This window comes from Branchiostoma floridae, chromosome 13, assembly GCF_000003815.2.
Source record: "Branchiostoma floridae strain S238N-H82 chromosome 13, Bfl_VNyyK, whole genome shotgun sequence".
NCBI lineage: Eukaryota > Metazoa > Chordata > Leptocardii > Amphioxiformes > Branchiostomatidae > Branchiostoma > Branchiostoma floridae.
In genome coordinates this window covers 13,601,948-13,614,944 of record NC_049991.1, presented here as the reverse complement: position 1 = coordinate 13,614,944, position 12,997 = coordinate 13,601,948, and the positions used below count along the sequence as shown (strand labels likewise).

The following is a 12,997-nucleotide window of genomic DNA, read 5'->3' as shown; positions in this document are numbered from 1 at the left end:
GGCTGGCTTGCATTATTATGTCTATGGCATCTACGTCTTCTGCATTTTTTTGTTCCTTCGAAACGAATCTTAAACATCATGTATGCGGCAGGTTGTACGTTTCTCATTTGTTATTTTTATTATATATGAATGTTAAGACGTGTCAAAATGTATCAATCCATATCATATGTACCTATTACCTCATGAATATGTTAAATGGAATATCTATGGGAAAATAATCATATAAGGTAATCTAGTAAAGTAATAGTTTATTGTTTATGATGTGTTAAAGAAGGTTGTGTTATGGTGGCGCAAATTTGAGGATGACCTACAATGCAACCACAAATAAGCTGGTTATCTTAACACAATTTTTCGTCATTTCTTTTTTGAGTTTCAGTAAAGTGAGCAGTGCTAAATCTAAAGTACATTTTGTTTTTAGAGGTGATTGTTACTTTCGCCATCATAATTAGTGAAACCAGGAACAAGAGGTTTTGAAATGTTACGGTTTTAAGGTGTCGGAAATAAAGTTGCTTCAAACAGATCGATGTATTATTCTATTTATTGCACATCAGCATCGTGTTGATTGTAACTATTCACAAATTCCACATATTCAAACTGAATATGTCGACTAATGCTGATATTGGAGTGAAAGAAGACGTCTTTTTTTACTCCGCTAGTAAAGTACGAATACAGCTAGTAGTAATGAAGATATGCATACTGTATTTAAGGTATGGGGTTGATAGACTGGGGGCAATGCTCTGTAGGGCGTTGTACTCTTGTTGACCCGAGTGGGTTGCGATCGTTCATGTTGGGCGACACCATTTGACGGGAATGTGGGGTATATTATCAGGCCTCTCTCACACTGGGTATTCATAGGCATATAAGTAACACAAGAACCCTGCTTTAAGACGCAGACGTGGGTCGAACTGTTCCATCTGTCGCTTGTTAGCTAGACACTTTATGTAGTTTATGAAATACCCTTTCAGACATAGTGGCGTAGCCCAGACAGGTTAAAGGTCCCCGCTGTTCTCACTATGTTGTAAACGTACACTGTGTCGATATACTCTTACTACAATATACACTGATTGTCCCGAACATGTGATGCACGTCAGCTCGACGTATTGGGCCCGTGTAGGTACATGTTCCTCACACAATCCTCCCGCAGACTGCATGGCGCGGCTATAAGGTAGCGGCTCCTGTTCGGACAGCAGACCTGCTGATCTACAGGGTAGGCTACTTTGTATTTTGTCAAGGCCATGCAAGTCGTTGACCAGGTTTTGCCGTATCTTAGACAGCTGAGCATTTGCCGTGTGAACTATTCCCTACCAGAATTCAGCCGTTGCCGGAAATGTGCTTTGACGTACCCAGGCGGTTTAAGTGGTACACACGTGGTAAACTGGCAATACAAATGTAAATGTTGAAGTATCAGAAATGTGTTGGCAACTACACAGCTATGTGCTTTTTGGGACCTCTTATTCCATTTTCATCATATTGTCCAGGTTCATATGACGAAATGCCTTGTGTGCGCGCTAGCAAAATAGTATTTTCTTTCTCTTGCTCCATTTTGTTATTGTCTGCTGTCTATATAACCGCAATGCAAGGGCGCATAGGAACAGTTACCGACACTAGCATTATCCCAGTTTGGAAAAAAACTAATGAAGGGTTAATGATATTCCGAGATAAATCCTGTGTAATCGAATCTGGCCGTTTCGCTTGTTGTTAGTGCTTGCTGGACCCTTACCGTGGACGTGCTCTGCATCTACTTTGCACACTATATCTGGTGTGGTAGCCTTAATTACTCATTCTCCTACGCAGAGGGACCACAGTCATGTCGAAACTCCTGGGCCGTGTTAGCTAGCCGTTGGGGACCGTGCGTAGGAGGATGTAATTACTGTCCTTGTATGAACGTTTGAGTTTGAATAGGGGAGTATCCCCGCGTTCACGGCGGATTCGTTTTGTGGTCCCACCTACCCTTCTTAGTCCAGCGGCATAGCTGAAAATAAATCACAGATATCGCAAGAAAGACGGTTCTCCAGCTTAGCTCTTGAAAGGCACAAGCGCGAAAATTGCCTAAATACCGTAACGATCGTTGTGACCATATATGAAACTTTTATTGACACGACAAAAGTACAGCGACTTTCGTAAGGTCTAACAACTACTAACAACATAACAACTACTTACAGTACAACTAATCAGACATATATGGATATCTATAGGTATGAATAAATCAACATATTGGGTCCAGCATGTCATTTACACTATTGCTCCTACGCTACAAGCATTTCGTGGATATATTTGCCTACTTGTACGCAGTAAGGGTTATCGCCTCCCAGAATGTAGTTGAATTTATCTATCGAGCAGAGAGTAGCAAATTATTCCTTAGAGCAATACGTTTATCACAGGTAGGTTGTTAACAAGCGGTGAACAAGCCCGTGTTCCAGCGGTACCATGGCGGACTCGCTGTTCTGTGGCCCGGCCTACCCTTCTGTCAATGGCAACACTACAGCAGTGGACGTCAGGACCGAGGAGTGCCTCGTGGATGGACTCAACTTAATACCACATGCGGGGTACCTGCCATTGGCTTTTCTTGGTGAGCTTGCCGACGACTTTTTTTTATATTACCAATAGTTATGATTGCGCAAATAAGGGGAAGGCCTTGTAATTTAGACTTGATTATCTATCATGTTCATTTAGCCCTTAATAGCATTTTAGGGCAGAAAACGTGATAACCTGTTATTTCAATAATTGTCTATACACTAGTGAATGAATGTGATAGAGGAGTGTTTCACTAAAGACACTATCTTTTTCCTCTCACTAGTAAATTAATGTGGTAGAGAGGTGCTATCACATTTTTCACTAAAAGGCATTATCTGTTACCTCTTATTAGTTAAATTAAGAACTGAGTCATCGTCCTATTTTGGACATTGATGCCTGTCTTGGACGGAGACATGACATAGATATATCGCTTGGGTAGTTCACAGAAACATATCCACGACGACAAATAAACGTTGCCATAACACCTATGGTCTGAGATATGTTTTCATTTGATTCAATATTGTTAGCGCTGCTCTTGTGGAGATGGAAATATGGGAAAGAGACTGGAAGTGAAACGCAGAAAGGATGGGTCTTGTTCCCAGGGCACTATGCACGGTGGATCGTCGCTCTCGTTCTTCTATTTACCACGCTATGTGAGGTAAGAGACAATACTCCTTATTTTTCTGGCAGATGCAGACGATTTTCCGTACATTTTTTTTTCATTAAACTGTGGTGGATGGACGTTTGGGTGAGTGCAAGCTAGCTTACTTTGAATATGAAACGGTAACAACAAGCGTTTTTATTAATAGGACGTTGCGTGTTAATGATCTCCTTGCCCATAACCACAGGTAGGAGAGGGTGTTGTATCGGACAGTTACACCCCAGGACATCACATCCACCTGTACCTGCCGTGGATAGTCGCACTACTGGCCACCCTGCTGGCCTGTGTATACTACTACCAGGTAAACCTCTCGACGTGCCCATGCTTACGTCATATCGCAATGTTCAGTAAAGAACGTACCTGTAGAATATGTTGAGGCTATACAGTTCGCTTTGTTATAAAGCAACCCCTAACTATTACCCTATATCGTGGTAATTCCAGTACATTCTAAGCATCAATTGTCACGACTTTAGAAAAGTTGGACATCATTTCTAAACCTAAGTCTATCGTATTGTACGATTGACACGATATAAAGTAATAGAGTTTTTGTTTCGCTAAACGAGATGCCTTGTTGCAAAGGTGAAATAACTGTGTTTTTTTGTTGTTGTTTCTTTTCACACAGGTGGAAACGTCCAACAAACCCCGTCTGTTGTTACCGCTGTGCGTGTACTACGCCATGTCTGCCGGCTTCAAAGCTGCCCGGCTGGCTCATCTGTACAACCGTGACGTCAGCTCTACCCGACTCCGGCTCAGTCTGACATGGACGTCTGTCGTCCTTTACGCGATGCATATCGTGATAGAAGGATACACGCTGTTTAAAGTGGTAAATGTTTGCTAGCTGTATCCTCTACTACATACAGTTATTAGACCCGTGGTTGGCAGTTATGTGATACTACAATGACCGCGTCAACATCACTCTGTTCTTCCTTCTTTGCTATGAATGTCATCTAATCTTAAAATTCGTCCTCGCCACCTTAATATCAATTCATAGTTTGGATATAAAACCCACTCTTCAACAAGGTCTCCTCAGTGTCATTAGCCTGGGCATGATTTTGCAAGTAAATAAATTAAATTAACGAAAGGTAGCAGATGCTTTCTGAAACGTCTGACCGTTTCCAAAATCATCACCAGTTGCTTGGCCACCCAATTTGTTGTGTGCTCACCGGCTAGGTACGAATATAGTGACTCCATTTTACAAATGTTTTGTATTTACAGAAGTACCTGTCGGCCAGCCCAGTCCAACTGAAGCCGCACAGTGACCTGAAGGACGACAACATGTATTACGTGTTTCCTTACGTCACGCTGCCGTCACGTCTCACGTTCTGGTGGGCCAGCTTCATCCTCCGGGTGGGCTACAAGGAACCTCTGGAGATGTCCCACCTGGGCAACATCCCCAAGGTATACGGACAAATAGTTAGATTACCTAAAGTAAGGTTTTTGATAGGATTTCCACATTTTTCGGTGTTTCATTTGTGTGGATTGTTTCAAAATCTGTAGCAATTTGGCTAATGAAAATTGCATATGAAATATGATATTCAATCATATAAAAAGTCCGCTAACTTTGATCAGATCAATGAAGTTTATTGATTAAGACTATGTTCTTGACACTCCATCAGCAAATGCGAGCTAAAGCATCGTATGACGTGTTCAAGACAACATATGACCATGACAAGGTGCGTATACCGCGTCATCTTTAGTGAATTATCACAGCTTGCAGTTTGGAATTCCGTCCTTTGGGTGAGTAAATATGCTTTGAATAATGATTATCAACGAGTTACAATTCCTTACTTAATGTGCAAATACCATGCTTCAAGGAAAAGGCCATTGCAAAAAACGAAAAGCTGTCATTGTGGATGGTCTACATAAAGGCCTTCGGCGATGCCTTTGTCATCGCTGGAATTCTAAGGCTTTTGGTGGACGTCCTGACGTTCTCAACCCCCTTGATTCTGAAGGGAATTATCACCTGGGCCACCGACGGCATAAAGCAAGGAGAGGTGGAGCGACCCATGTATCAGGTAAACCATCATCGCATGTTTCACAGGTGTTGGGAATAATGAGCAACAATGACCACGTAAAGCGGGTATCACACTGAAGTTGTGGCACGTTGTCGGCGTCACTGCGGATGAGCATTTTAACAGAGCGCTCGATGAATTACATCGAATCTTTAACACTGTGTGTGTTTGTTGTATTTTAGTCATACTTTGAGTCAAGGATAACAAAATCCAATTGAGGACGCATGCAGCGATGCTGCCAACGTATCGCAGATCCCCCCCCCCCCCCTTCAGATGAATGTGTCGTTGGGCCAGCCCAGATTCGTCGCGGAAGAAATATCAAAAGCATGTTCCTTACGTCAAACGTCAAGGGTTGCTGATGTTAACTTGTTTTACTTTTAGGGACCTTACCTTGTGACAGCAGGTGAATTCTTTGGGAATGGTTTTATACTGCTGATTCTTATGTTGATCGTCAACATACTGAGATACCAGCTCGACTACTTCGGAGCCTACTTGACCTTCCAGCAGGGAGTCCAGCTCAAGGCTGCCATTCAGGTATGAAAAGGTCATGACACTAAATGGGTAATGAGAGAAAATATGGTTATCAAATACCATTCTGATACAGCTGTGCCATAGTTTCGACTGTCACCAATGCGTAGCAAATGGAAAAGTCAAAGTTGGTAGATTTGGCAAATAATATGCATCAAATGTGCGTCATTCGTAGTGTTCCTGTGAAGTCGAAGGGACGCTGTGTGATCTTCGTAATGTCAACAATGGTTTCCGTCCCCCAGACTATGATATACAACAAGGTGCTGAAGCTATCCTCCCGTTTGCTGAGCAGCGACAAGGTCACGGCAGGACAAGTCATGAACCACGCCGGTATGGACGCCCAGCAGTTACTGGTCATGATGTCGTTGATCCACAACCCGTGGTCTATGGTCTTTCAGGTATTCATTCTTTCTTACTTAGGCCTACTGTCCATCCTCGGGCACAGACCACGGACTAGCTCCCTCCATCTTTGGCGGTCCTTGGTCTTTCAGTCTTTCTTTCAGTCACTTTCTTCAGTAACTTAAATATTTCACTCACTCACTCACTCACGGCCCGTAACCTCAGTGGTCGTAGGGGCTCCCCGACATCCAGTAGCAGTGATCCGTGCCCATCTTGCTCTGTCCTCTACCCCTCTGATGAGCTGGTCAGTGCTTAAGCCAGTCCATGTCTCGCAAAGATATTGGTCCAAATTTTTGCTCTGACTTCTGTCTTGGTTATAAGAAATGACCCTTTACTACCCCATGTGACCTTAAAAAACACGTGTTGTAAGAAAGCGTCTGCGGTATCCATTAAAGACAGCGAATCGATTCTCAATGAAATAAAGGGTGAACTAAAATTATCTGTCAAGAAATAAAACTTTAAGAAGGGTATCGGCTGTTTCAAAATAAATTCGTTTAATAACCTAGCTGAGAAGGTTCAATTAGTTAGTAATCTATTGAAACAAATAGTACATATAGGTCAATAATGGTTTCCTAGTCTGCTAGGATCACATTTTTCTCTGGTGAAAATTATGTAAACAACTCCTTGTGCCTGACGTAGCTTCTCGCTGGCTGTATCCTGCTGTACTTCCAACTAGGCTGGAGCGCCGTGATAGGGACCTTACTCATCATCATTATGTCTCCTGTCAACTACAAGATAGCACGGATAACAGAGCGACTCACGAAGAAGAAAATGGTATTCCCCGAAAACATTCCTTATAGTTAACGGTTGCTTGTGAGCTAATTAAATGCACTATTTCCCATATATGACTAACGTACCCCTTACGGAAGTCTCAGTCAGTACTTTTGTTCTGTCAATAATCACAAGACTGATGACACACGAGTTACAACAAGACCTATTGTTTGGGTTTAACGTTATTTCTTTCTTACATCTGTCTATGTCTATGTAGGCTACATCAGATACTCGCATGAAGCGCATTAATGAAACTATCCAGGTGAGTAAATGTAGTATCCACTCTGTTTTACTGAAGGAATTAAAACATATCTATGTTTGGACATATGTGAGTATGCAAGACAAATCATTGTTGCGTCCAATGTCACTAGAGGTGAATATTATAGACATTTTTTTTTTAAATTCACGAAAGAATCTATAGTTATCGTGCGTTTTTGTCATCCTCTTGCGCGGTCTCACTAAATACCGAAAACAACCGAAAACAACCGAAAACAACCGAAAACAACATGAAACAAGTGACCGTAGGTAACATAGTCTGTGACGTCGGTCTGGTATATGTTGGTTGTTTTGTCTTCTTTGGTGTGTGACGTTGTGCTTATATCCTATATGATTCTTTTCATGGTGTTAGATATATCGTTGTATCTAAAGTTGCCTAATATTTCTGTGTCATGTGAATCTTACTAAACAGGTATGGATTGTGAGATAACATGTGGCCAAAGTCAAAAAGATATGGTGACGATAAGTTACCGGATGGTCTACTCTAATACACAGGCACATTCACACACAGACACACCTACAAGACCGACAGGCAGACTGACAAACGCACCAAGTATTAACATGTTTCTGTTATGGACGTAATAAGTATGAAGCACGGAATAGGACCTTGATGTTTCTTAGTCGAAGTCCGGGAATATAATATGGCTAAACTTCATTTGGGACGAGAATTCTTACACCCTTCATTGCAAACGGCGACAGGAGGTATTTGATTGACAGGGTCATTAGTGGAACATTAGATGTCGGTTCCCATGTCCCACATACGATAACACACAGCTGTTGATGATGAACTGTGCGATAAGTTTTTAACTAGTGTGACGCCATAAGGTAGCATGACACAGTGTTAATGGGTGAATTCCGGGGTCCATGATGCTGGTACATAAAGTAGTACGGATAAACTTATTGAATAAGAGGTAGAAAGCAAACGCGCGTAAAATTCTTGCACATATCGCGCATCTGCTTAACTGCTACCAATTACCTCAACGGGCACCATATGCAGACATGGGCCAATACACTGTGAAACGTACAATTTGCAGGGGTGATTTCTGAAATTATTACATACATAATAAAAACAGCTGCCGAAAAAATAAAACACCTTGCATCATCGTCCAACTATGTGTAGAGAACCTGCCAAACCACAAACGTATACGACAACGGGAACATGCAGATATAGATGCGAACGCGCGTTACATTGACGACCAGAGAACATCACGCATCTGCTTGCAATATCTCAATTACAGCATGACCCATATACAGGGGATCTGGACTAATACACCGAAAGATGAACATTTTGTAGGGGTGTTATTTTTATTGCGTCCCTAATAAAACCAACTGCCGCAAAAACAACAACAAAAAAACAACGTGCATCATCGTCAACCTCAGTGCAGATGACCTGCCAAACAACGTACGTATGCGACAACGGGAACATGCAGATACCGATGCGAACGCGAATAACTTTGACGATCAGGTAACACCACGCATCTGCTTGACAAATTCCAATGACACCATGACCCACATACAGAGGATCTGGACCAAAACACCGCAAGACGAACAAATTGTAGGGGTGTTATTTTTATAAAATCCATAATAAAACCACCTGCCGCAAAAAAAAGTTCACGTGCATCATCGTCAACCTCAGTACAAAGGACCTGCCAAACCACATAGAATTCAGACAACGGGAACATACAGATACAGCTGCGAACGCGCGTAAACGTGACAAAACTAAAAGTCTGTCGACCAGAGGGTCTGGTCACAGACTAATATACCGAAAACAACCGAAAACAACTCGACAAATACTGAAAACAACTCGAAGCCGGTCTCACTAAATACCGAAAACAACCGAAAACAACCGAAAACAACCGAAAACAACCGAAAACAACTTGACATCTACCGAAAACAACCGAAAACAACTCGTAAAATACGGAAAACAAAGAAAACAATTTGATATCTACCGAAAACAACTCCATAAATACCGAAAACACCTCAATAAATACCGAAAGCAACTCAATAAATACCGAAAACAACTCGAAACCTCCTAAAACACGCATGAACAACCGATCAGATCTCTAAAACAGCCGGAAAATGACTCTTAAACAACTACCTATTGCTATTTTATTTCATCTACTCGTTACTATCCCTTGTATTATTTTCTCCTTGGCCGAGGGAGAGAATGGGGTGATTCTGGAGCATTTTTGCAGCAAAGGGGATGTAGACTGTGGAAACACCTTTCTATCACACACTGTTTCATTTTGATTTAGTTTAATCCAGAATAAGGGGCCTCTGTGGTGTGTCCATTTAAACCGATTTGTTGTGATAGCTGAATGCGTTAAAATTGAGCAAGAAATGTACTAGATTGTTTTGGTTGCTAGAAAAAAATGTAGTACACATGAGGTAAATGTGCAGCAGGCAGATTCAACAGTAATTAATAAGCAAACCCATTTTCGAAGCAGTTTTGTCGGGGGATAGTAGTGACTGCGATTTCATGTTGGGGCCACTACTACACCCCCGCTCCACCGTAACCTCTGCTTGGAGTTACATAATAGATGCCAAGTAGTATAGATATCCATTGATGAGTTTGCGAGTTAACCAAGCAGTCCCCGTTTATAACATACAGGATACTTACAGGATAGGTGAATCTGAATTCGAACATTAATATATTCCAAAAGGCAAAGGAGATCGCTGACTCTATTATTACTAATATTGTATCAATAACATGGGTCGTCCTAGCCTAACTTCTGTCCAAAATGAAATCAAGATTATTAAATAATAACCCATTGAAATAATTGTCTGTTGTTTATGGTTGTTTTCGGTTGTTTTCGGTAGTTAAAAGTTGTTTTCGGTTGTTTTCGGTAGTTAAAAGTTGTTTTCGGTTGTTTTCGGTATTTAGTGAAAGTTGTTTTCGGTTGTTTTCGGTATTTAGTGAAAGTTGTTTTCGGTTGTTTTCGGTATTTAGTGAAAGTTGTTTTCGGTTGTTTTCGGTTGTTTTCGGTTGTTTTCGGTTGTTTTCGGTATTTAGTGAGACCCCTCGAAGCCACCTAAAAAATATCAAAGCAATCATGAACAACCTATCAGAACCCGAAAAAAGCCGGAAAATAACCCGTAAACAACAAAAATGTCTATTTTATCTTCATCTACTGGTTATTATTCCTTGAATTATTTTCTCCACGGCCGAGGGAGAGAAGATTCTGAAGGAAGGATTCTTTCAGCAAAGGGGATGTAGCCGGTGAAAACACCTTCCCATCGATCACACGCTGTTTTATGGTGTAAAGCAGAATTTTGATCATTTAGTTTAATCTGGGACCTCTAATACACGTTTGCGGTTTTTCCATTAAATCGATTTGTTATGGCAGTGGAAATGCGTTATAATTGAGCAAGAAATATACTAGATTGTTTTGGTTGCTAGAAAAAAAAAGTAGTACACATTAGCTAAATAGGCAGCAGAATTTTCCAGCAGTAATTAATAAGCAAACCTATTTTCCAAGCAGAGATTTCGTCTGGGGATAGCAGTGACTGCTATTTCTTGTTGTGGCCAATACTACACCCCGCCCCCACCGTTACCTCTGCTTGGAGTTACACAATAGATGCCATGTCATATAGATATCCATTGATGAGTTTGTGAGTTGACCAAGGGGGGCCCCAAAGCCCTTTTCCGTAGAGCGTAATCGGCGGTTTTAATTCTACGTACTCCGTAGCGGGACCGCTCGAATTCAACGTAGAGCGTAATCGGTGCATTTTGCGTCGAGCGATATTGGCCCCTTTAATTTAACGTATTACGTAGAAGCTAACCGGATTTTACCGTAAAACGTAATTCATATTAATTTTTCGTCAAGCGTAATCAAAGTTTCATTAAACTTAACTAGTCTAGAGGCAATTTTTACCCGCGAAAATGCTGGAAATTGCGTTTCAAAGGGTCCAGATTTCAAAATTTCGCCGGACATTCCTTGCTATGGCTCACCCCTTCGGCACTGGACATGGTGAAAATATGTTGCGGGAGCGTCGTCCCCCAACTAGTAAAAATCTTTTCACCGACCTTAGCTTAGATAACAAGCAAAATGTGCCCCTTAGATACAGGAAATGGCATTTCAGAGAGTCGAGATTTCAACTTTTCTCCGGGCGCCGGGCGGCCCTTGCCAAGGCTTGCGACGGCTTGGGCCTCCGGCGCTCACGACTCTCCGGCGCTCGTCGCCCTCAAAGACGTTTCTCTGACAGAAATGTCATTACATTGAGCATATGGTCTGCCAGCAAAATTTGTCCCTCAAAATGCAGGAAATGGTGTTTCAGAGGGTAAAAATTTCCAAATTTTCCCGTACCTACCTTGCGACAGTTCGACTGTTCGTGCTTTCGGCACTCGAAATCTGAAAATGATGTTTGGGGGCGTTGCCCTCAATAGCTTAAAGCTAAAACCATGTGAATTTGTAATTGGATGCTATTTAACTTGGCTAAGTCTGTGAGCAAAAATTGCCCTTCAAAATGCATAAAATGGCGTTTCAGAGGGTCAAGATTTCCCAATATTCCCGGGGGAGCATGCCCCCGGACGCCCTAGGATTGTCGCGCCTCCGCTTTCGGTGCTACAAGTGCTGAAAATTACGTCACATAAGAAATTTGCTGTCGCCGCCTCTGGCCAGGAAGACGTCTTCAGAAGTTAAGTTTTAATCTTGTTGATGGAATTATCCGTCGGCGGAGTTCAGCCATTTGGACAATAAAGATTTGCACAATGCATTATGACATTTCGTAATTTAGCGTAGAGCGTAATAAAGTGTCCATAATTTAGCGTATTACGTAGCCGGTCCTCCCGAATTTAGCGTAGAGCGTTGTAGGTACCCCCCCTTTGGGGCCCTCACCAAGCAGTCCCCGTTTATAACGTACAGGGTCCTTGAATCTGAATGCGAACATTAATATATTCGAACAGGCAAAGGAGATCGTTGACTTTATTATTACTAATATTGTATTAATAACAGGGGTCGTCAAACAAATAAATCCACCGTAGCCTAACTCCTGTCCAGAATAAAATAAAATTATTAAATGATAGCCCACTGAAATGATTGTCTGTTGTTTATGGTTGTGTCGAGTTGTTTTCGGTAATTATTGAAAGTTGTTTTCGGTTGTTTTCGGTAGTGAAAGTTGTTTTCGGTTGTTTTCGGTATTTTGTGAAAGTTGTTTTCGGTTGTTTTCGGTAGTTTTCGGTTGTTTTGCGGTTGTTTTCGGTTGTTTTCGGTATTTAGTGAGACCCCTCTTGCGTGTCTTATTTTACATACAGGCTATCAAGCTTCTGAAGCTTTACGCGTGGGAACAGATGTTTAGCGACAAAGTGCTCGCCGCCAGGAACACCGAGGTTGGGGAAATGTACAAACGAGCTGGCTGGGAAATCCTCACTTGTAGGTAGAACCAAACCATATCTTTTTTGACATTTCGACATTTATCGTCCAGAGAAATTTATGTCAGCAATGACTAAGGCACGTAAAAGCTATAGAAAATTATACCTTCGGGTGATGTGTAAGATTTACTATCTAATACTGGTCATTGACGTATGAATATTATGTAAATTTGTATATATATATATATATATATATATATATATATATATATATATATATATATATATATATATATATATATATATCTTGGCATGATACATTTTGTTTTCAATGTCATCCAGCATTCATCACGCAAGCAACTCCCACGGCAGCCACACTAATCGTGAGTCATTTAGTCCTGAGCAATATGTACGTTACCGAAGTATAGCATAATCGTTCTGATTGACATCTTTTGCAGTTCAATCTTTCGGATGGATTTCTTTATTTGCAGGTCTCGCAAGTCCTCACACTATATGTACACACCT

At 41.5% G+C, this 12,997-nt stretch overlaps 1 protein-coding gene across 1 annotated transcript in view; it reads left to right on the top strand.

Moving 5' to 3' along the window:
• Positions 1–2,361: 2,361 nt before the first annotated feature.
• Positions 2,362–12,997, top strand: part of LOC118428522 (ATP-binding cassette sub-family C member 9-like) — a 20,910-nt gene continuing 10,274 nt past the window's right edge. The window contains exons 1-12 of the mRNA XM_035838612.1: positions 2,362–2,569; positions 3,042–3,172; positions 3,363–3,476; positions 3,798–3,998; positions 4,391–4,573; positions 4,792–4,848; positions 4,990–5,190; positions 5,569–5,721; positions 5,958–6,113; positions 6,754–6,888; positions 7,103–7,147; positions 12,416–12,533. Of these exons, the coding sequence (XP_035694505.1) occupies positions 2,428–2,569; positions 3,042–3,172; positions 3,363–3,476; positions 3,798–3,998; positions 4,391–4,573; positions 4,792–4,848; positions 4,990–5,190; positions 5,569–5,721; positions 5,958–6,113; positions 6,754–6,888; positions 7,103–7,147; positions 12,416–12,533 (1,636 nt within the window). The 5' untranslated portion in view covers positions 2,362–2,427. The remainder of the gene's footprint in view (positions 2,570–3,041; positions 3,173–3,362; positions 3,477–3,797; positions 3,999–4,390; positions 4,574–4,791; positions 4,849–4,989; positions 5,191–5,568; positions 5,722–5,957; positions 6,114–6,753; positions 6,889–7,102; positions 7,148–12,415; positions 12,534–12,997) is intronic.